The 20,558-nt window shown below is 47.6% G+C and overlaps 1 protein-coding gene and 1 long non-coding RNA gene across 14 annotated transcripts in view; one reads left to right on the top strand and one right to left on the bottom strand.

Moving 5' to 3' along the window:
• The window catches only part of COL6A3 (collagen type VI alpha 3 chain), a 57,077-nt gene extending 36,950 nt beyond the window's left edge, over nt 1-20,127 (top strand). For 9 of the 13 annotated variants that reach the window (XM_035331697.1, XM_035331695.1, XM_035331694.1 and 6 more), the window contains 25 exons: nt 426-491; nt 1,172-1,225; nt 1,669-1,704; nt 2,027-2,089; nt 2,358-2,420; nt 3,082-3,144; nt 3,317-3,379; nt 3,674-3,724; nt 4,019-4,054; nt 4,160-4,222; nt 4,362-4,424; nt 5,336-5,368; nt 5,456-5,492; nt 5,604-5,615; nt 5,773-6,266; nt 6,897-6,996; nt 7,503-8,201; nt 9,230-9,332; nt 9,977-10,257; nt 11,308-11,568; nt 13,280-13,354; nt 15,286-15,465; nt 15,577-15,627; nt 18,949-19,119; nt 19,250-20,127. In XM_035331697.1, the coding sequence (XP_035187588.1) occupies nt 426-491; nt 1,172-1,225; nt 1,669-1,704; nt 2,027-2,089; nt 2,358-2,420; nt 3,082-3,144; nt 3,317-3,379; nt 3,674-3,724; nt 4,019-4,054; nt 4,160-4,222; nt 4,362-4,424; nt 5,336-5,368; nt 5,456-5,492; nt 5,604-5,615; nt 5,773-6,266; nt 6,897-6,996; nt 7,503-8,201; nt 9,230-9,332; nt 9,977-10,257; nt 11,308-11,568; nt 13,280-13,354; nt 15,286-15,465; nt 15,577-15,627; nt 18,949-19,119; nt 19,250-19,290 (3,159 nt within the window). In that variant the 3' untranslated portion in view covers nt 19,291-20,127. The remainder of the gene's footprint in view (nt 1-425; nt 492-1,171; nt 1,226-1,668; nt 1,705-2,026; nt 2,090-2,357; nt 2,421-3,081; nt 3,145-3,316; nt 3,380-3,673; nt 3,725-4,018; nt 4,055-4,159; nt 4,223-4,361; nt 4,425-5,335; nt 5,369-5,455; nt 5,493-5,603; nt 5,616-5,772; nt 6,267-6,896; nt 6,997-7,502; nt 8,202-9,229; nt 9,333-9,976; nt 10,258-11,307; nt 11,569-13,279; nt 13,355-15,285; nt 15,466-15,576; nt 15,628-18,948; nt 19,120-19,249) is intronic. The other 4 variants (XM_035331696.1, XM_035331699.1, XM_035331698.1 and 1 more) reach the window with 4 other exon arrangements.
• Nucleotides 174-14,090, bottom strand: LOC118169935. Its single transcript, XR_004752375.1, has 3 exons — nt 13,962-14,090; nt 4,892-4,899; nt 174-184 (listed from the first exon to the last, which is right to left on the bottom strand). It is a non-coding gene; the product is annotated as an uncharacterized LOC118169935 (long non-coding RNA).
• Nucleotides 20,128-20,558: the final 431 nt, after the last annotated feature.

The raw sequence follows: 20,558 nt of genomic DNA, 5'->3' as shown, positions 1-20,558 counted from the left end.
CCCTGGGACTGGGGGGGTTTCTACAAGCAGAACCCAGAGGCAAACTGGCAGACTGGGATGCAACTGATGGATCTGCAAGCTCAAAGTCTTCTGTTGGTGCAAGGGTTTTATGGCAAGCTGGCACCGAAATATGTTGGCACCGATACAGATGGCATAGGGGCAACACATGTCTCTTGATACCAAGCTGCTAAGCACAGGTTCAATATATTAAAAACCATTTCCTGCTTCTTTTTTCAATATTGTTGGTTCTCAGCTGAAAAGCTGAATCTGTCGAAACCCACCAGAATTATGGACTTTATCTAGTTCTGTCAAAAGAAATGAAAAAAAGAAAATAAATGTTATTTCTGAGCTACAACAGCAGTTTACGATGTCTGACTTTCTCGTCCCACTCACACAGCTGTTTCTCATCGCTCTCTTGCTTTCAGGGAGATTCAGGAGCTGATAATACTCAACGGGGAATCAGAGGCCAAAAGGGTGAAATTGGACTAATGGTAAAGTTTCTTTGCTGTCTTTTTATTATCTTTATTATTATTATTATTATTACTGTTTTTACAATGGGATGAAACAGAAAGTAAGAGAAAAGGATGCTGCCCAAAAGGCGCAAGGTTCTTACATTCATCATGTTATTCAAAAGGAATATTTTGTTGGAAAACGTTGTTGGTTTACAATCAAAACTTCTTTTGGGAAGATATTGGTTTAGATGAAGTTTTGTGTAAAACAGTTTTTTTTTTGTTCCTTTTTTTTTTTTTTTTTTTTTCAATGCCTCTTTGTCCCTAAGAACAAGTTTGTACTTGGAAATTAACTTCATATGCTGTTATGTATCAGTACTGAAAAACAGCTGGATATTATCAAACATGGGCTTCCTGATTCACCTGAAACCTGTAGGGAAAAAAACTGAACACACTTACCTGGGAAAATTTCAAAACTGACTTGTTTTTGGGTCAATCCAGAATTAAAATGCATCCTAAAATGTCAGAAGGAATTTCCTAAATAAGGGAAATGTCAGCTTGAGCTTGAGGTAGCTCAGCATCTTGATGGAGAGCCTCTGCTGTTAGAAAGATTTCCATTCTTACTAGAATATTGAGTACTTTGTGTGCAGGTGTGAAAAGACAGCTTTTGAGATGTGAGCCTGCTCATCTCAGGGCTCTCACCCATTTTGCCTTTCCCCTAGGGAGAGCCTGGACCTGTGGGGCTGAGTGGCCAAGACGGTGGAGTCGGGAGGAAGGTGAGCTGAGATTTGTTGGGCAATAACTTCTTCCCTCCTGCCTTCCCACACATTTTGTTCTGCAGTTTCAGGAGTACAAACAAAACGGAAAAAAAAAAAAAAAAAAAAAAAAGTCACACTCAAAAGGAAAATGCCTGATGGTTAGACGGCTTTTATAGACTTTTAAGATCGAATTCTGATTTTATTCTCACCAGAGTAACTCTGGTGAGACCAGTGGGGCTACATCTGATTTGCTCTGGTGGACACATCCACATTTAGCTACTAATTTCTAAAAGGCAAGAACCAAACTGGAGCAAAACCCAAGCCTGGGGATGTGTTCCTTGCTGCCACCAGTCCCTCAGCAGTGGCACAACACACACTCCTGTCTATGGGACCAGAGGAATATGAGGAAGGGGAAAGCTTATGTACTTGCCTAACACATCCCATCATTTCTTTGCTCGCAGGGCATGGCAGGACGCAGGGGACCGATAGGAGTTAAGGTGAGTGTTTGTCCTCCCTCCCGCTGCAGTGGAATTGGGATGGATGCTGCCCTGGCCAGGGACAGCAATGCCATCAGGGCAGCTGACGGCGCCAAAGCATGAAATGCATCTGTGGATTTATGCCCATTGACTGCAGGAGGTGGATTTCCCCTCCGTATCTGTGCTTGTTCTTTGCTGTAAACTTCATTTTACAAAATAAATAAATTAAACCTGTTCTTCTCTGCCCTTTGTGTAGCATAGAGCAGTTTCCCATGCCCCGACATCCCCTACTCTTGCCACGTCACCCCTTGCTAACTCTCTTTGTCCTGTTTTGCACTTCAAGGGTACCAAGGGCTCACTTGGTCAGGACGGGCCGGCTGGAGAACAAGGCATGAGAGGGCCACAGGTCAGTGAGTTGACAGGCCTAGGAAGGCAAAATTTTGTCTTGTCCGGTGACACTTTGCGTTACCTCGTCACGTCTGCGTCCTCAAAGGGTCTCAGCAGTATAAACTGCTGGGAATGGGTGGGCAACACTGCACTCACACCACCCAAGGTGTGACATCTTTGGAAACCATCTCTCGGGTGCTGTAATGTTTATTTTCCCTTGTGGTCTCTTGCATTGCCAGTGTGTCTCTGCCCACATGCTTTGACACTGTCTCTTTCCTCCTGCACAGGGTCCCCCTGGCCAGCTCGGCACACCAGGCATAAGAGGAGAGCAAGGCGTTCCTGGGCCCAGGGTAAATCCTTCTGCTCATTCCCAGCCAGGGACCCAATGGTGCTCAGCAAGAAAATCTCGCTGAGAATGATAAGACACAGCCTATTTATCTTCCGAATTTGCCCCCTAGGGTTCCAGCTCAGTTTCACTCTCATGTAGCACACCCTTTCAGTATGGTTCCCTCTCTACTTATGCTAAAGATTTCTAGACTGGGAGTTACAGAAAAGGCAGTTAAAGCAACCATAAAGGGGTCAGGACTGTGGGGTATGGTCCATTATGGTTTGTGATGTTTCAGGATGATGAACATCCCTCAGGGACTGGCAGGGCATCCTCCATGACACCCACCAGCCTTTGAGGCCGGAGTATAGCTACGGGGGGCCCAAACACTCATTTCTCCCTCTGGCCATATGCCCCAGCAAGGCTCATGGCCATAAAACCACACATGTCTTGCATTTCCATGTCCTGAAATCCTGATACAGGTTGCTGCTGCTATTTGCAGTGAGTTGACTTAATCCTTCAGCATTTCCTAACCGTGAATTAGACTTCTGAATTTCCTACAGTGCTTTGAGAGGCACCAGCCCTAGTAGTCAATACACAATTTCTATGGTGACTCAGTTCAGTAGTTTCAGGCACCCAGCTTTATGGACACATTGCCAACGTGCCTCCCCCTCTTTCTGTTCCAGGCTGGTGGTGGGCCACCAGGAACCCCAGGAGAGCGGGGCAGGATCGGTCCCCTGGGACGAAAGGTATGTCTCCATGAGCTCTGAACATCAGCAACTAAAATGGCAATGAGAAGAATCCTATTCTGAATAGGAATGAGCTTTAAAATATACTGGAGATTAACATCTTGGGCCTAGAGGAAGGCTTAGATTTGCCTAAAGTTTCAGCACATGCTTGAACAGATGCTCCTTTTTTCAGGGCGAGCCTGGAAACCCTGGACCCAAAGGGCCAAATGGACAGCAGGGCCCACGAGGAGAGATGGTAAGTGTGGCCATGCACTCACACCTTCAAGGCTGAAGGTCCCAATCCACTCGCTATTGCTGACTTCCACATGGTTTTACACTTTGCACATGTATGCTAAGTAGGCTTCAATTCACATTTGCAATTTTAGCACCACTTTTTTGTATTTTTTTCCCTAAAATAATTTTATCTCCAGAAGGGCTTTTCAAGGTCTTGTGGCATCAATGAGTTCTTCCTCTTGATGTCGCTGGCTCTGTAAGATTTAAACCAGTCATGTATGACTGCATACTAATGCCATTTGTGTTCCTATTTTAGGGTGATGATGGCCGAGATGGAATTGGTGGTCCAGGTCCCAAGGGCAGAAAGGTAGGTGTCTGCTCAGCACCAATATGAGTTGTCATGAACAAGGAACTAGCCAAGAGCTCCATGGACAAGGGCAGAGCCTAGGTGAACTCAGAGAGGTTCAATTCAGGGACAAAAATTATTCCTGAATGTAGCCTGGTGAGAAAATCAGTCAAGACTCTTCAAATCCATCCCCTCTGCTTTTGTCTTGGTTATGCCTCTGTATATCATCTCCAAGGAGGAGATTAATCTGTCTGCATTATCAGGTTCATTTTCCAAAACCCTGTATTCAAATAAACCCTTATGTTTTTTCTTCAGGGAGAACGTGGCTTCATAGGCTATCCAGGCCCCAAGGTATGGTACAGCCCATGAACCGAGTGGTCATTTTCCAAACAAAGTCGCCATGACCTTAGGACTTGTGCAGATTTAGAGCTACCATTTCTGTTTTTCCCCATCCAGGGTGGACCTGGTGACCGAGGTGGTGTTGGAGGCCCTGGTCCTAAAGGAAACAGAGGCCGTAGAGTAAGTTTATGGCACATTCCCCCCCCCATACATGAATGACCTGAAAGATTTGCACTTCTCCTCCCCCAGCTGTTGACCCATGCTCCTGTGAGTCCTCCTGCAGACACTCATGGAGAGAGCTTCTCTGTTCTCTTTCTAGGGAAACGCTGGAGATCCTGGGACACCTGGCCAGAAAGGAGAGATCGGATACCCTGGACCATCTGTAAGTGCTCATGGCATTGCTGGTGGAGCCTCTGGCTTTTCACCCAAAGATCCTCCTGGCTGCCTCTCTGAGAAACATGGTGGTCCCTGTAGGTGTCAGGAGTTGAAAATCATGCCCACTTCCATCTCCTGCTAACTGCAAATTGGCCAAAGTCCTTTTTACTTTATGATCCACTTAGAACTTCCTCCTAGGAAGATGTCAGATCTTAATTTTCTAAGACCTCATGGAAGAAGTACTTTGTCTCTTACTGTTTCCCTAGCACCCTAGAGAGGCCAAGATGACTTGGATTGTCTTGCACTTAAACTTACTGCATCTTAAATGTCCCTTTTGGCTGTGGCCTCAGCTAGGTTTACTCACCCTCCTGCTGTTGGAGGTGTGTTATCAGGGCATTCATCAAATGGGCCAAAAGTGATTTATCCCCACTGTAGGTGGCATTGTGCAGAGATACTGCTCCTCCTCTGTGGCACCTCCTGACCTAGTGTCACGTCCCTTAGTGCTATAAGGATGGAGGGAGGCAAGGAGAGAAACCTTGGCTGTCTCACCCCAGTCTGCAGTCCTTGTCTGGGCTTAACTTTTCAAAACTGTCCCTGTGCCCATAGCCATCATAAGGGGGGTGTGAAATCCCCTGGGTAACTGGGAACTTCAGAGGCATTGACCCTTCAAAGAGGAATGCATCTCACTCTACAGCCAACTTGGGGGAGTGACACTTCTGGCATGAAGGATCTGACTTGCAATCTAGCAAGATTAATAAAGAAGGAAGAATATAGTTCTCCCTGTTCCAGGAAACCAAACTGAAAACAGGCAGGTTTTCCCTTAACTTCATGATCCGTGGTTAAACAGTCATTCCAGCTAGGTTCATGGGACACTTGGGAAATACACATTGCACAATTATTATTTTTTGTTTTTAACAGGGACTCAAAGGTGACAAAGGACGATCCTTAAGTGTAAGTATAGCGTTGTTTCTGTCTTAGTTTGAAATATTACTTTTTTTTTCTCCCCTTTCTAACAATCTTTCACTTTATTTTCTAAAGCAATGTGATCTTGTGCAGAACATCAAAGACAAATGCCGTGAGTACATCAGTGCCTTGCTAATTCCCCATTGCTACCCTTGTCTGACAGCCGTGTTACATAAATGGCACTGACTGAACTGATATATTCTTTTCTCCATCTTTTCCACAGCTTGCTGCTATGGTAAGTCACCTTCAGTCCTTTAAATCCTGACATGATTGTGTGCCAGAACTGTTGTTCTCACCATGTATGTAGTATGAATGATTGACTTCCACTGAGGATGTTTGCACCCTGACAACTGTCTGGGGCACGTTTTGTTCCCAACACATGTTTCTGGCAGGTCCCAAGGAGTGCCCTGTCTTCCCAACCGAGCTGGCCTTCGCTATCGACACCTCCACAGGTGTCGGGAGAGAAGTTTTCAACAGGATGAAGCAAACTGTACTCAGGGTGGTCAACAACTTAACCATTGCTGAAAGCAACTGCCCCCGGGGTGCCCGGGTGGCCCTGGTCACCTACAACAGCGAGGTCACCACGGAGATCCGCTTTGCTGACGCCAGGAAGAAATCAACCCTTCTTCAGCAGATCCAAAACTTCCAGGCAACCCTCACCACAAAGCCACGCAGCCTCGAGACCGCCATGTCCTTTGTGGCCAGGAACACCTTCAAGCGTGCCCGAAGTGGGTTCCTAATGAGGAAGGTGGCTGTCTTTTTCAGCAATGGGGAGACGAGAGCCTCCCCGCAACTCAATGACGCCGTGCTGAAGCTCTACGATGCTGGGGTCATTCCCGTGTTCCTCACCAGCAGGCAGGACGCGGCTCTCGAGAGAGCTCTGGAGGTTGGAGCCATTCACCTTTTCTTTCCTTTTCTGCTTACGACCTCAGCCAGGTTCCCTGGGAGACTGATGGTTTTTATCTGTTGGCTGCTGGTTGGCTTCTACAGGCCTGCTTAGTGCTGAGAAAGCACTGCTGTGCAAATGCATCCAGCATGTCTATTAGGAGAAAAATACAAAATGCCTGGTGAAAAGCACTAGTGATGTTACAACGAGTTAGTTGGTTCCCAGACCATGGTTCCAGTGTGCCAGGGGTGGTATGAAATAGAAGAAAAGATGGTCCCCACTGCGAGAAAGACCTGACCATGGCAGAAAGGCAAAGCGTGGGAAGGTAGAAGTGTGGTAGCATCTTTAGTAGAGGGAGAGCTGAGGTACAGAGACTTAAAGCACCAAAAATACCCAGCATAACAGGCACTGGTTCAAGTGTTTGAACCTTTTGGTGGGACTAAGTTAGTCTAAACTAGTCCCATTAACTGACATCAAGTGTACTAGGCTCCTCCAAAAAACAGCATGCTGGGTAGAGAAAATCCCTTAGAGTTGTCCGCAAGATTGCCCTTCCCTACTTTGAGCTGAAAATAACCCGAGGCAGCATTACTAACACCATGTTTTTTTGTTTGTTTGTTTGCATCTAACCAGATCAACAACACAGCAGTTGGACATGCAATTGTTCTTCCAGCCAGTGGCAGCCAGCTGAATGAAACTATCCGGAGGCTCTTGACTTGTCACGTTTGTCTGGGTAAAGCATCCAGTTTCCTCTCTAGACCATGCCAGATCCTTTTGTTTGCACAGCAGTTGGTTTTCAGTGGTGCAGAAGGGAAGCCCAGTGGGAATTCAGCCCTTTTGTTGCTGAAGACAAGGGATTCATACTCTTAGGTTGAGCAGAAAATATTGGCTTTGTGAATGAGGCTCACTGTTCCGTATGGGTGTTCTCCACATTGTGAAGAGAAGCTCTATTTTTGGCCTGTTACCATTCTGACAGCCCAAATATCAGTAGCTCAAAAATATGGCCTTCTGCCATTTATGACAGAGAGCTTCTGGGATGTCTTTGGACAAAAGAGCTCATGAAAAAATGCTATGTGCATAACTAGATGTATTTTGGGATGAAATGATTTGTTATCACATAATGGAGTGGTGAATGTACATGGCTTGATAGTGTTTCATGTGAAACAACAGATCTTAATAATGACAAGGGAGGGTTATCTTCAGTTCCTCCAAGTGAAACCTGCTGTATTTCTTCCCTAGATGTGTGTGAACCCAATCCCATCTGTGGTTACGGTAGTCAGAGACCTGTGTTCAGAGACAGACGGGCAGCCCCAACAGATGTAGACATTGACGTAGCCTTCATCATTGATAGCTCGGAGTCCACCACACCTCTGCAGTTCAATGAGATGAGGAAGTACATTTCCCACCTCATAAGCAACATGGAAATCAGCTCTGAGCCAAAAATATCTCATCACCACGCAAGAGTGGCAGTTCTCCAGCAAGCTCCTTATGAACACGAAACCAACTCGAGCTTCCCACCAGTGAAAACAGAGTTTTCACTAACTGATTATGGATCCAAAGAGAAGATAATTAATTACTTAAACAACCAAATGACCCAGCTCTATGGCACAATGGCTATGGGAAATGCAATTGAACACACGATGGCTCATATTTTTGAAAGTGCACCAAACCCTCGAGATCTAAAAGTCATAGTTCTGATGATAACTGGAAAAATGAAAAAAGAAGAACTTGACTACTTGCAGAAGGCTGTAATTTCTGCAAAATGCAAAGGGTACTTCTTTGTTGTCTTGGGCATTGGCAGGAAGGTGGATGTCAAGAATATCTACAGCCTAGCTAGTGAGCCACATGATGTGTTCTTCAAATTGGTTGACAAACCAGGAGAGCTTCATGAAGAGACCTTACTCCGCTTTGCGAGACTGCTGCCATCTTTTATCAGAAGTAAGTAAAACATCCTGAAGACAAAATATTACAGAAGGAGCAATGTATGACCTCAGTGTGCCAGGCTGGGCCCACCCACCTGTTTGTTGGGTGGGCTGTGGCCTGACCACCTCTTTGGTCTGTGGGTCCCATTGAAGTGATAGTCTCCTTTCTTATGTTCTGTACTGTTTGGTCTGTTTTGTTGCTGCTCATAGGTCCCTCTAGTTGAATCTATCTATTTTGGGGGGTCTCTTTGGCCTCCCCATCCCATCCCATGCACTCTTTTAGTCTGCTGATCCATCAGAGGCTGCAAATAGGGTCTGGTTCTGCTGGGGCTCTTGGTCCTTTGCAGGCCATCAGCCTGCTAGCACTCCTCCCCTGAGCTCCCTGAGCACCCAACAAATCCTTCTTCCCAATTTCAGCATAAATGTCATGTCCCGCAGGCATTTGGCTAGCTCAGGCAGAGATCTGGAGTTGTTCTATGCAGATTTAGGGACCAGATGAGCAGTACTCTTTGCTCAGGGATAAAAAACATCAGCACATTTGGGATGTGCAGACTACCTTGAAAATCTGAATCTCAGCTCATCTTGCAGTAGAATAAGAAGCCAATGTATGCACATATTTCCCTGCAGATAAATATTTAGGTTTGCTCGTTTTGATTTTTCCAGTTACTGCTTACAGGGGTCTTGGAAACTTCCCACTCTCAGAAAAATGCTGTGTGGTTGGAAGTGCTTTGCTATGAGAATGCTGTTTACATGTGACAGACTAAGACATAAAGCCCTCTAGTAGCTTGTAGTTACTGCTCTCATGTTTGTGTGTTGGAATAACAAATCTCCCTGCCCAGGATGCTGCACTGACCACACCAAACATCAAGAGATAATCCATAGCTTTTAACAGGAGCAAGCAAAAAGAGAAGAGCTTTTTTTTTTTTTCTTTTTTCTTTTTTTTTTTTTTTTTTTTTTTCAGAAAGCAATATACGTAGAGCGTTGCTGGTAGGTGACCCCTGTCCTCAACACCAGTGTTTAATGTCAGCCTCTCTTCATCTCTAGGTGACTTTGCTTTCTACCTGTCTCCAGAAATAAGAAAGCAGTGTGAGTGGCTCCAGAACGATCAGCTAGCCAAGAGCCTTAGACATGCTGGACATAAAGCAGTGTAAGTAGCGGTTTGTCTGCAAGAGGATGAGCTGTGCTAACAGCCTATATCAAAAGAGCAAGAGATTTATCTACTAGAAAAAGCAGACAAGTGCACACATTTTAAATTTGTATTAAACTTCATGTTTATTTACGTATGAAGGATATGAAGGAGCCATATGCTATTGTCATCATGCAAGTCAGGATTTCCAGAAATAATAATTAACTTGGGTTCTTCAACTCAAAGAACTGTTTTCAGAGGTTGGGCTGCTGTGGACTCTCCGATATTCAGGATATGCCATAGAATATACCCTTATACTTTATGAACATAAGTGAAAGCTTATGTCACCAAGCCCCACTCATTGCGGGCACATGTCCTAGCTTTGGAGGTTGAGTCCCTTGGAATGAGGCAAGCTGCAGAAGTGTCTCTCTGCTGAATTCACTCTGATGGGTGCTGTGCAGGCAGATCTGTGCCCCTAGTGACAGGCAGTGCTCTCCTGTGTTTTCCTGTAGCGTTTTCACTGCTTGGCTGTGAGCTTACCCAAAGCTGACAGACTGTTGACCTCAGGGGGGTTCTTACCACTGTTTTCTATGTTAGCTCCCCCAGACTTCCAAAATTTTGCTTATATAGCGCTTCAGACACATCAGCTGCTTTTGCTCTAATAGGTACGCGGCACCCAACGTGACCATAAGCCGAACCGTAAACGCCAGCACCACTCTAAGTACCAGCACCAAGCCTGCTGCCAGCACCAACGCCCGTGCCAGGACCACCACTGCCAGCACCACGGCTCAGACCAGAGCCACGGCCCGGACCACCACGAGCACCACGGTGCAGATGAACACCACCGTGCAGAGCGCAGCAAGCACGGTGTCCAACACCAAAGCCACCAGCCGCACCACGGCAAGCACCACGGCTGCAGCAGCAAGTGGTAGAAGAAGACAAGGTGGTACGTGAAAGGTTGTTCCCATGCGAGCCGTGCCTCTCCTTTGTCTGAGATTCTCCATGCCGTAGTGAGTTGTATCTTTTCTTCCTCCTTGAGAGGATGATCCTAATGAGAAAATCATCACTGGGAGGACAAGTATTGGGCTTGCAGAAAGAAATTTTTAGAGGCAGAACTGGAAATCTGAGCTGGGGCGGGGTTGTTGAGGCTTTGTCAACATCTGTGTTGCAAAGTTTGCCCAAAGACCAGGTCAGGGGCTGGATGCCTTAAGGCAAATCACAAGCAGGATGTCTAAGAAGGGGACAATCCATTGTCTGCTGGCTAGCTCAGCAATACAGTGACAGAATGCTTCTCTTTCTAGTGTGTCCCAATTGCGTTCAGTGTTTTCATCCCCCTGGCTAAGTTTTGCTATTTATGGTGGTTCACAAAATGTGGTTGTTTGAATTTTCTGTCGGCTAATATAAATAGCTGCAGTTCATTCATCACTGAACCAGTGTGGGGACCTTTTGGGGAAAGGTGAAGCTTTCATGAGAGTGCATCTCACGTAAAGGAGCCTTCCCATGTGCTTCTGTGAGGGGATGCAGGCAGCTGTCTGCGAGACAAAGTAACAGATAACATCTGTTAAAGCAGGGGGATGCTTAACCAGCAATGTTAAACATCCATGTGAAAACAGCTTTCACAAGGTCAATGCTTTCATCAGCTTGAGGGAAATAGGAGTTTCAGGGTATTTCTTATTCCCCTGTTGCTTCCAAGTAGTGTTTCTAAAGGCCTCATCCAACGCTCCTCCATAGCAGGAAAACCTTTCCCTAACAGCTTATTTGACCTGTGTAAGGTTATGTTGGATCTTAGGCAGGCTTTGCTTTCGGATCTTCATATAGGCCATGAAAAAACCTTCCTGCAGTGTACTGGGGGGTAAGGGGGGGAGGAGGGGGTTGACACGCCACAGATTTATTTGCTGTGGACTGAAAAGCAGTTCCTGAAGCGCTGAGACACCTTTCCTTGAGACCCTTCCTCTCCACGTCCTTGCTCAGTGTTTCTTCTGATTGTGAATTGCAGCAAAAACGAGCGACATCCAGATCACGGATGTCACCGAGAACAGCGCCAGGTTGCGCTGGGCCAGCCCCGAGCCACACAACGCCTACGTATTTGATCTCTCCATCACCTTGGCACATGACCACTCTCTTGTGCTGAAACAAAACCTAACCGGCACCGAGCGTGTCATCGGAGGCCTCCGAGGTGGACAGAAATACCTCGTAGTCATCACTGGCTACCTGAAATCCCAACCCAAAGTAACCTACACAGGCACATTCAGCACAAGTAAGTACCTCTTGGCGAAAACAAGCACTTTTTTTTTCACGTGAATATACTGGACACACACAAAAAAATGAAAAAATGTGTCAGGGATGGGGAACCATTCAGTACCAGTGATCCCAGCCCTGGCAGTGCTCAGTTGTGTCACTGCATGTCTGGTATCCTCTGTCCCAGCGACAGGACCTGGCTGTGAAACGCCATGGATGTGTTTCTTTGGCAAATGCAAGTTGACACTTTGGTGGTGTAAAATCGACCCAGATTGTGGGAAAACTAAAGCCAGTCCCAGAGGGGTGTTTGTCTCACTGTGCGTGCAGAAGGCTTTGCACAATGAGTCTTGGTGGGGTCCAGACAGCATTGCAGTAATTAATAATAGGAGTCAAACTGGGTTAAAACAGAGTAAATTCAGTCCAGCATGATTACAAAATAAGCAAGAAAAGCTGTTTCTCCGACAGCAATTTCCATAGCCACCTATCTGCTTTGCATACTACAATATCCAAAAAAGGCATAGAGAAGGGATTAAATGGTGGCTTTAGTCTTTTGGGAATCCAAGCTCCATGTGCAGAGATCACATGTGAAACTCACCAAACCCTTTGGCATGGCCAAAACTTGCTATATAAGACAGAGCCTTTTTTTTTTTTTTAATAGCTTGGCGTAGAGGCGCCTTGGCTGGATGGCTGGTGTGGTAAAGTCTGTGCTGGTGCTGCCAGTACTGCATCTGGCTTGTTCTGGCACTTTGAAGCCTCCTCCAGTGCCCGTGGGGAGCCTTTCCAATGGCTTCAGCACGTTTGGATCAGGAGTGAAGGCTCTCTTACCTTCGTGAGCAATAAATGTGCCCACAAAAATGTTGTGAAAATACAACGGTTTGTAGAAGGAGTATTTGCATGTGCTGACTTAGAGCCCTCAGTGCCCAGGGAGGCTGCACTTCCTATAGTGTACATCTCAAATGGGAACGAATTGGGCAGGCAGTGGTGCCCAGCCCCATGCAAAGGGTATGGTGCAATCAGGTGGGGAGTGCTTTGATATGAACCATGATTTGCTTTCCACACCAAGGGATTTTATCCCACCCCCCAGTGACAATCCTCAACTACAGTTCCCAGAGGGCTGTGAGGCTGTGGATGGCAGGAGTGTGTCACAGCTTCTCTAAAGGCCTTTATGCAATGCACAAATCCTTGAAGGCTGCAGGAGAGCAGGAGAAGATCCATCATGGCCTCTTTGTTCCCCTGGAGCACGCTGTGGTTTTCTGCCCTCTCTAAGGCCAGAGGAGCAAAGCTAATATGGCTACAGCAAGGTCACGGCTGCTCCTCCAGAGCCCCTGTGCAGGCCCACACTGTGAGGAGGTCTGTGGCCACCAAAAGCAGAGCCTGGTGGGTCTCCTCCATAGCCACCAAGAGCCCAACCAAGCGCTGCTGGCAGCTGGGGCGTGCAACGCGAACCGTCCCGGCGCGGCCAAGCGGCGGCGGATTACTCATCCTGCCAGCTGCATCCAATAAACATTTCTGAAAAACGTATGTGCTGGGGTAAACGGATCCAGGCCTGACTCCTGCAGCTTGTGTGTCCCCCGCTCCCCGTGCTGGAGCTGGGGCCAGGGGGGTTGTTTACGGCTGTGCCTTGGCTTGCCGGCGGGGCCGGCCCCGCTCCTGCCCGTGGTGGGGCTCCCAGGGGGTGTTGCTGCAGGATCTGGTTGCCCTTGGCTGACCGCTCCTTCTGCCCTCCCCAGAGACCCCGGCGCAGCCCAAGGTGTCCCTGGCCAACATGATGATGAACGCTGAGCCGCTGGAAGGGCCTGAGAGCGGTGAGTAGTGGGGCTGGGGGGCTCTGGTGGGACCCCCATGGAGATCCTGGCTGTTGGCACCAGTCTTCCCCTTGCCCGATGCCAAACCCGGTCCTTCGCAGAGCAAGCATAGCCCCGCTAGGACCAAGGAATCTGGATGACAGCCTTGGCTCCCTGTCTGAGGCCTCAGCCCCACACGGGATCCAGAGCCTGCAGAAGGCCCTGGGATCTTCATGGAGGACTCAGACCAGGTCCTGTCATCAGGAGATGAAAAAGGGCCCAGGTGCTGGCCGCTCCCCAGGGACATGCTGTGCCCCATGGCCCACCTAGTGCACAGAGACGTAGCTGTAGACATCAAACATGCTCCTGTTTGCCCCATCTCTCCTGATTTACCACAAAGAATAGGTCTTGGCTCCCTCATTTAACACACAAGGCCTTCACCAACAGCCAGTGTCCAACCCTTGGATTTGGCCTGCTGACAGCATCCCACCAGGTTACTCCCTGCCATCACAGTAAACCACTAATGAGCAAGCTCTCAGATCCTACTCTGCTGATAATCACATTAACCCTTGTTAGTAACCCATAATCACTGTAGCAGTTAAATTGTTGTCTCATGGCATTCATTGACATCAGCCCTATAATGCACAGTCATGCTCTACATGCAGTCCTCCACAGATCTGGAAAGGTCTGTGGCCTCCATAAAGCCATCACTGTCACCAATCTGGATGTGGATCTGGCATCTAAGACTCATCCCCATATATTCATTTTTTTTAAAGCTTTTTGCTTGTACTGAGGCTCATTTTCTTCATGAGGAGCTTGGGGAGCTGGGTGTTAAATGTGCTGAGCAGCAGGTGGAGGATGGGCCTCAAATTGCTGGTAGAGCAGGCAACATCTCATCTCCTCTCATCTCATCTCCTCTCATCTCATCTCATCTCATCTCATCTCATCTCATCTCATCTGCATCTTGGCGTTTGTCCTACCACCGCTGTGATGCTCTGAGTGGCTCCTCGTGCAAGGTGCCACCTGTGCGTGGTGGCACTGTCCCCTGGCTTGTCCCCTTCAGGCGACTCTCACCCCTCCATGGCTTTGCTTAACCTCTTATCTGCCTGCCCTGTGGAGAAAAGGTGTAGCTCTGTGTGGGTCTGTCAATGCAAAACCTCTCCATCTTGGCTCCTTTCGTGACCCGTTTGCCTCTGCCCAAAGATTTATGGCACCTGGCAGTAGGGGGAAAGCATTTCAGGAAGGCCTCCAAGGATGGTGCTGTTAATCTGTGGTTTGTCAGCAGACTAAGGATATTAAACAGAGCAGGGCACTGGGGACAGGTCGTTTAACTGAGTCTTCTCTAGTACTCTGCAACAGGAGAGACCTATGCATAAATCTTACATACCTTGGAGGAAACCCCGGATTCTGGCATCCTTATATAGGCAAAGCAGCTACTCACAGGGATGGCCTTTGCTACTAAAATCTCTGGGATTTGGGTCTCAGGTTATCATTTCTGGGCAGGAAAAGAACACAAGTTTAAATTCTCATCAAGCCCTAAAGTCTACCAGGTGTGGCTTGCCTTTAAAGATAAAGTAAGCACACTTAAGAACCAAAGTTACAGCCAGGCAAAGAGCTTTGGAAGCAGACGGGGGAGTTGTGTGAAGGGCCAATCCTGCCCGCACCACCCTGGCGCAGGGCCTTGGGGACACGCTGGGCTGGTGCTTAGCAAGGGGGGGACCAGAAATCACGGGACGAGGAAATTCTGCCAGCCCCTCATCAGGCCAGAGCATCAGGTGCCAGCACAGCCACCTGCATGGGCTGATCCAGCCCCCTTGTCTTCTGGTGTTTTTAAATGCTTCATTTCTTCTATTATTATTACTTTATTTTTTTTTCCCTTTCCTGGACCTCTTTCCTTTTTCAGCTTTTAACCCTTTCAGGATCATTTAACCTTTGCACCTTTTGACATGCAGATTTGGCAGACCCTTGCTTGCTGGACTTTGACATGGGCATGCAGTGCAAGGACTATCAGGTTGTGTGGTTCTTTGACTACAAACACAAGATCTGCAGCCAGGGTTGGTATGGTGGCTGCGCTGGTAATGCCAATAGATTTGAGACCGAAGCTGAGTGCATTAGCAAATGCTTGAAACCATGTAAGTACCACGTGGGGGTTAATTCTTTGCATTGTATCATATTTTCAAATAATGTTTGCATCAGAGAGAAAACATCATTTAAAAACCAAACCCACACACTTTTTCCTCCAGCAGCAGCTGAGAAAGCCAAGCAGCCACCCCTTGAGAACAGATTATCGTCAGGTAACACGTACACAAAATAACCATAAAACAAAGCAAATCCATTACTTCACCTTCATCATTTCATAGCATGCATCTGAGCTTGTCCAGCACAAGATCACCAGCAGCACAGATTCAGTTTTCATCTGCTCCTTGACACAACCATGCCCTACCACCTGCTTTGCATGAGCAAGTCACCTGCATGCTTTGTCTCACCCCAGGGGCTGTCGTATTTGCACAACCCAAGTGCAAGCCACAGCTAGCAGCAAAATCATGTGCAGGATTTTGGGAGAAGCGTGTGGTCACTGACCTGCAGGTCCCAAAGCAGTTCGTGTTGTTGCTGCATGACCGATGCCACCGCTCACCAGTGCATCCTTGCCACGGTGCAAACAACTGCAAATGCTTCACTGCCTGCAGCCAAAACATTTCACGTGGAAAATGACTCCACGTGGCATGGGTCTTGCGTGCAGATGTTTTCCTTTCACAGCAAAAGATAAAAAAATGAAGCTGAGGAAGGAGCCCACGGGAAAATGGCAATGAACTCCTCTCCTGGAGGCATTTCTAACCTCCTAGGTTTTGGGAGCTGGGAAGAAAGCAGGGACAGCCTGTGTTGGCTGAGCAGGGGATTTGGGATGGAAACCTGACCGCAGTGAAGGCCTGCTATCATAGCAGCTTTCTTTTCTTGGTGTTTCAGGGCATTTTGCAAAGAAATGGGGGAAACTGGGGAGCAATGCGAGCTCTGGTACCGAGGGCTGGGCTTTAATCCTGTTAGAAAAAGCCCCCTCCCACCCATTTCTTGTGTGGATTTTAGGCTCCTTAAATCACACTTGGACATTAGATGATCCTGTGATTCTGTCATTCTTGCCCCTGGCCGTGGTGAACCCTCGGTCCAGCTTTTCCACCCCCAGGCACCTGGAGCAGCAGCTGCTCCAAAAGGAGATTGCACAGTGCTACAAACAGGCATTGTGGACAATTTTGGTTGCAGTCCGAGGGCTTTTTGGACAGAGGAATCAGCACATGGCTTGTGCAGAAACCTGTGGCATCAATCTGGACCGAGATTTCACCCTGACGGAGCAGGGAAGCCTCACTGATGTGCTTTTCTCCGGAGGCCGCGCCTTTCCACTAGCCCCGGCCCCTCATCCAGCCCCTTCTGATCATCATCACATGCCTTGATGATGTTTCCAGCAACTGTTGTGCAGGCTAAATTGATATTTCACGAACTTGGCGCCATTCTGCCCTGGGCAGAGAGTCAAGAAAAGCAACCGAGGGGCCCTGGAGGGATGCTCGTGTCTCTGCCCGCCCCGCCAGGGTCCCCCCGCTCCATTCACTGCTTTCTCCCTCTTCTCTTTTTGGTTCCTGCTAAACCAGAGCTTGAATCCACTGTGGAAAAGGAGACACAGGAACTTGCAGCTCAGCTTTTAAAACGCTGGGTGTTGGGCTGGGCTCGCATTCCAGCCCATTGCAAGGACCAGAGCAAGGTGCAGCGCTGAGAAACACCTTGGCCTCCCAAACCTCAGGGCTCTTTGGGTGTGCTCCAGACCCATCTCCCCCAGGGAACCCTTTTAAATGCTCTGATAACCGTTGATTACTGCGATTTATAGATTTTTATATTTTTTTTTACCATGATAAAATTAAATGTAAGTGAAGCTGAGAAGCCCAGACACATTTTCTCTGCGGGTGAATTAAAAACCCCACTCATGCGGCACCACCCCGCACGGTGAGAATATTAGGGCAGGCAAACTGAAGGTTACGATTCAAGTGATTCTTTTTTTTTTTCAGCTACCATAGCACAGCAGCTTTCCTGAAGCCAGCAAATCAGATCTGCCTCCGAAGTATTTGTTCAATTTCCCAGTGCCTCGGCTGATCCTGAGAGCCACTGCAAGACTCAAAGGGGACAGCAGGGTCCAAAGGCTGGGCCGCCCAGATCCTGTGCTGCAGATAGAAAATGCCTTATCACTCCAGAAGCTGCATGTTTTCTGGATGGTTGGCTTCACGATAGGGTGCACAGGGTTTGGAGCAGAGTTGTTCTTGTGTTTGCATCTGCTGGCTTTCGGTATTCCAGAATGACAGGAAAGAAGAGAGGATGATTTTTTAAAAAATTGAGCCCCAAAGGCAAAGAGCCTGCCAAAGGGATGGGGAAGCTTTTGGCTGATAGCAGAGCTTGAATCGGAAGGTTAAATTTTGATTTCAAATTCCTAGGAAAAGCAGAAATTAAAAAAAAAAAAAAAAAAAAAAAAGACTTCAACAAGCTGCTTTTAGAGCAGAACAAACAAAACCATCAGCGGGCAGGAGGGACCCTTCCAACACTTCTCCTCTCCCAGCAGGGCACGTTCCCAGCTCCTACCCCAAACCACCACCGCTCGGGTCTGACCCCATGCTCATGGCACACAAAAAAGAGGGAAAATGCAATTGAAATGAGCAGGCAGGGAGGTTTTAGGGAGGACCTGCTCATCCCTGGGGTCTGGTCAGTGTAGGATCTGTGACACCGATTTCTGCCTTCCCCTGCCCTGCTGGCTGCAGCATTCCTGGGCGCTGGGCAGCCGCCAGCACCGGCCGCAATTTCCTCCAAAGCAAACCTGCCACCAGCGCTTTCTTATTTCCTGGGATTTGCTGCCAGACCTACTTTCTAGTCAGGATTTCGGGGATAATCTGTGCGCTTCTTCCTGTGAACACTTTAGAAGCATTTAGCAAGCCTTTCCTCTCATCAGAAATGTGATGGCTGATGTTGATGCCGTGCTGAGGGCAGAGAGCACAAAGCGCTTTTACATCTCCATGTGCAGCCTTGTTTATAAACTTTATTTTATTATTATTATTATTATTTTTAAGTTGGCAATTTAATTTAATTTAACACATCCAGGTGCTTTGTTATTTTGTCCACCACTTTTCCAGTAATAGAAGTGGGATGCTGCAGGGCAGCACGCGGTAGGTCCAGGAGCATCTTCACACAGAAGATTCTTCTTTTCAGGGAAAGCCACTATTTTTAATTGAAAAATGATGGTGAAAATACTTTTTCCCTTGCAACCCAGTTGACGCCTGCCAACTCATTTCCTGCATATCCAGGGGATTTGCAGCACACGTCCTTCTCTCTGCCTTTGCTCCATCCCAGCGTGGATGCATGCATCCCCTGGGGCCCAGTGCTGGGCACGGACACCCAAAAACCTCTTTGCAAACGTAGAGACTGGGTTTAGTCTCGGGAGACCAGGCAAAGCCTAGGCTGTGGTTTCCCTTCCTGACCTTGTATGCCAGCCCTGCTCTCAGGCATTTCACAAACACCAAGAGATCCCACGCTTAGCCCAGGACCCCAGACCTCTTGCTGACTGTTGGTGCTCCTGCTTTTCTCTGCAGCCACGGATATCTGCCGGCTGCAGAAGGAAGAGGGGACCTGCAGGGACTTCGTGCTGAAGTGGTACTACGACCCCAAGACCAAGAGCTGTGCCAGGTTCTGGTACGGCGGCTGTGGGGGCAACGAGAACCGATTTAACACACAGAAAGAATGTGAAAAACTTTGCATCCCCGGTAAGCACCCACGCGCGTCCTCAAGGCCTCGGGTAGACCCGAGTGGTTGCAGCAAGTCCTGGCAGCCACCCTGGTCCTTCCCCAGCATCCCAACCTTATCTATTTTCTCTTCTCCACCAACCCTTCTCAGGCAACATTAACCCTGGCGTGGTGACGACAATAGGAACATAGAGCCAGCGACCTGCCAACACATACCTCTGGGACAGCCAGGAGCGTCAGCCGTCGCCACCTTATCCCCATAGAAGCTAAGGGTATAGACTACCTTGCACTGTACTATTTCATGCTTTTAACTTCCGAAGCAAACCTTGAAGAAAGTGTTTTGCTACATGACCTATCAATATGGTGCTAAACTGTTTGTGGACTGAGTGCTACACGTGCCCGGGTTATATTGTATAGCTTCAACTTTGCAAAGTATTTACCTGATCGCAGATTGTTACTGTGTCTGAACACGTTTCCAAATTACCCTTTCTTTCCAATTCCGGCAGTCTGCCTATCTAAGGCAATGCAAAAATCAGCAAATAAAAAAAAAAAAAAAGAAAAAAAAATCATAATACTGCAACCGTTACATGCTTGCTTTTATCATTTTCATAACTGAGCATAACTTTACATGGAAAGCCTTCGAGTAAGAGAGTAAGATAAACAAGTGGTTCAATTTTTCATTCTTCCTTTTTTTTTTTTTTTTCTCCTTTTGCTGGATTAGATTTCAAACTAGATCTTTCGTATGCATTTGTAACATATGTGGCCAACCAAACTAGCGAGGAAGAGGAAGCAAGGTTTCTGAATGCAAATGCACTGCTGGGACCAAGGCCTCAGTTAACGAATTTTTAAATTGTGGTGTAGAATGTCTCTGGCATTCTTCTAATGTTGTATGTTTTATAAAATACAAAGCAAAGCAATCTGGGGGGAGGTGGGCGGGCTAGAGTGGGGATTTTATTTTTATTGTGGACTCTGTGTCAGGAAGTCTATACAAAGAACTTTTAAATAAAGTCTAATGGAGGTTTTGAGAAACTTGTGCTTTTGTCCCATTCTTTGCAAAGCTGTGGCTGGCATCAGTGCAGTGATTTTTCAGTCTGGAAACAATTTATTTGGTGTGAAATCCCAATGGCTCTGAAAGGGAGGATGGTTGTAGCATGGACGTTCAGGGGGACATTTCTGAGATGCTGCTGGTAACCTGGGGTTTTCCAGCTTGGGAAAGCTGGAAAATGGGATGTCCCAGGAGATGGCCATGAAATCTCCATCCTGGAGGGGTTTACATGAGGCAGGACATTGCTCTGAGCAACCCAGCCTCAGCTGGCCCTGCTTTGAGCAGGGCGTTGGAACATCCAGAGATCCCTTCCAACCTACACAACTCAACGGCCCCATGGGCAGCCCCAGGGGTCTGCTTTGCTGTCCTTGGCCATGGCGACCACAGGGTGTTACAGCACTTACCTGGGCTCACT

This window comes from Oxyura jamaicensis, chromosome 7 (assembly GCF_011077185.1).
Source record: "Oxyura jamaicensis isolate SHBP4307 breed ruddy duck chromosome 7, BPBGC_Ojam_1.0, whole genome shotgun sequence".
NCBI classification, from domain to species: Eukaryota; Metazoa; Chordata; class Aves; order Anseriformes; family Anatidae; genus Oxyura; species Oxyura jamaicensis.
This window is presented reverse-complemented; position numbering and strand designations above follow the sequence as displayed.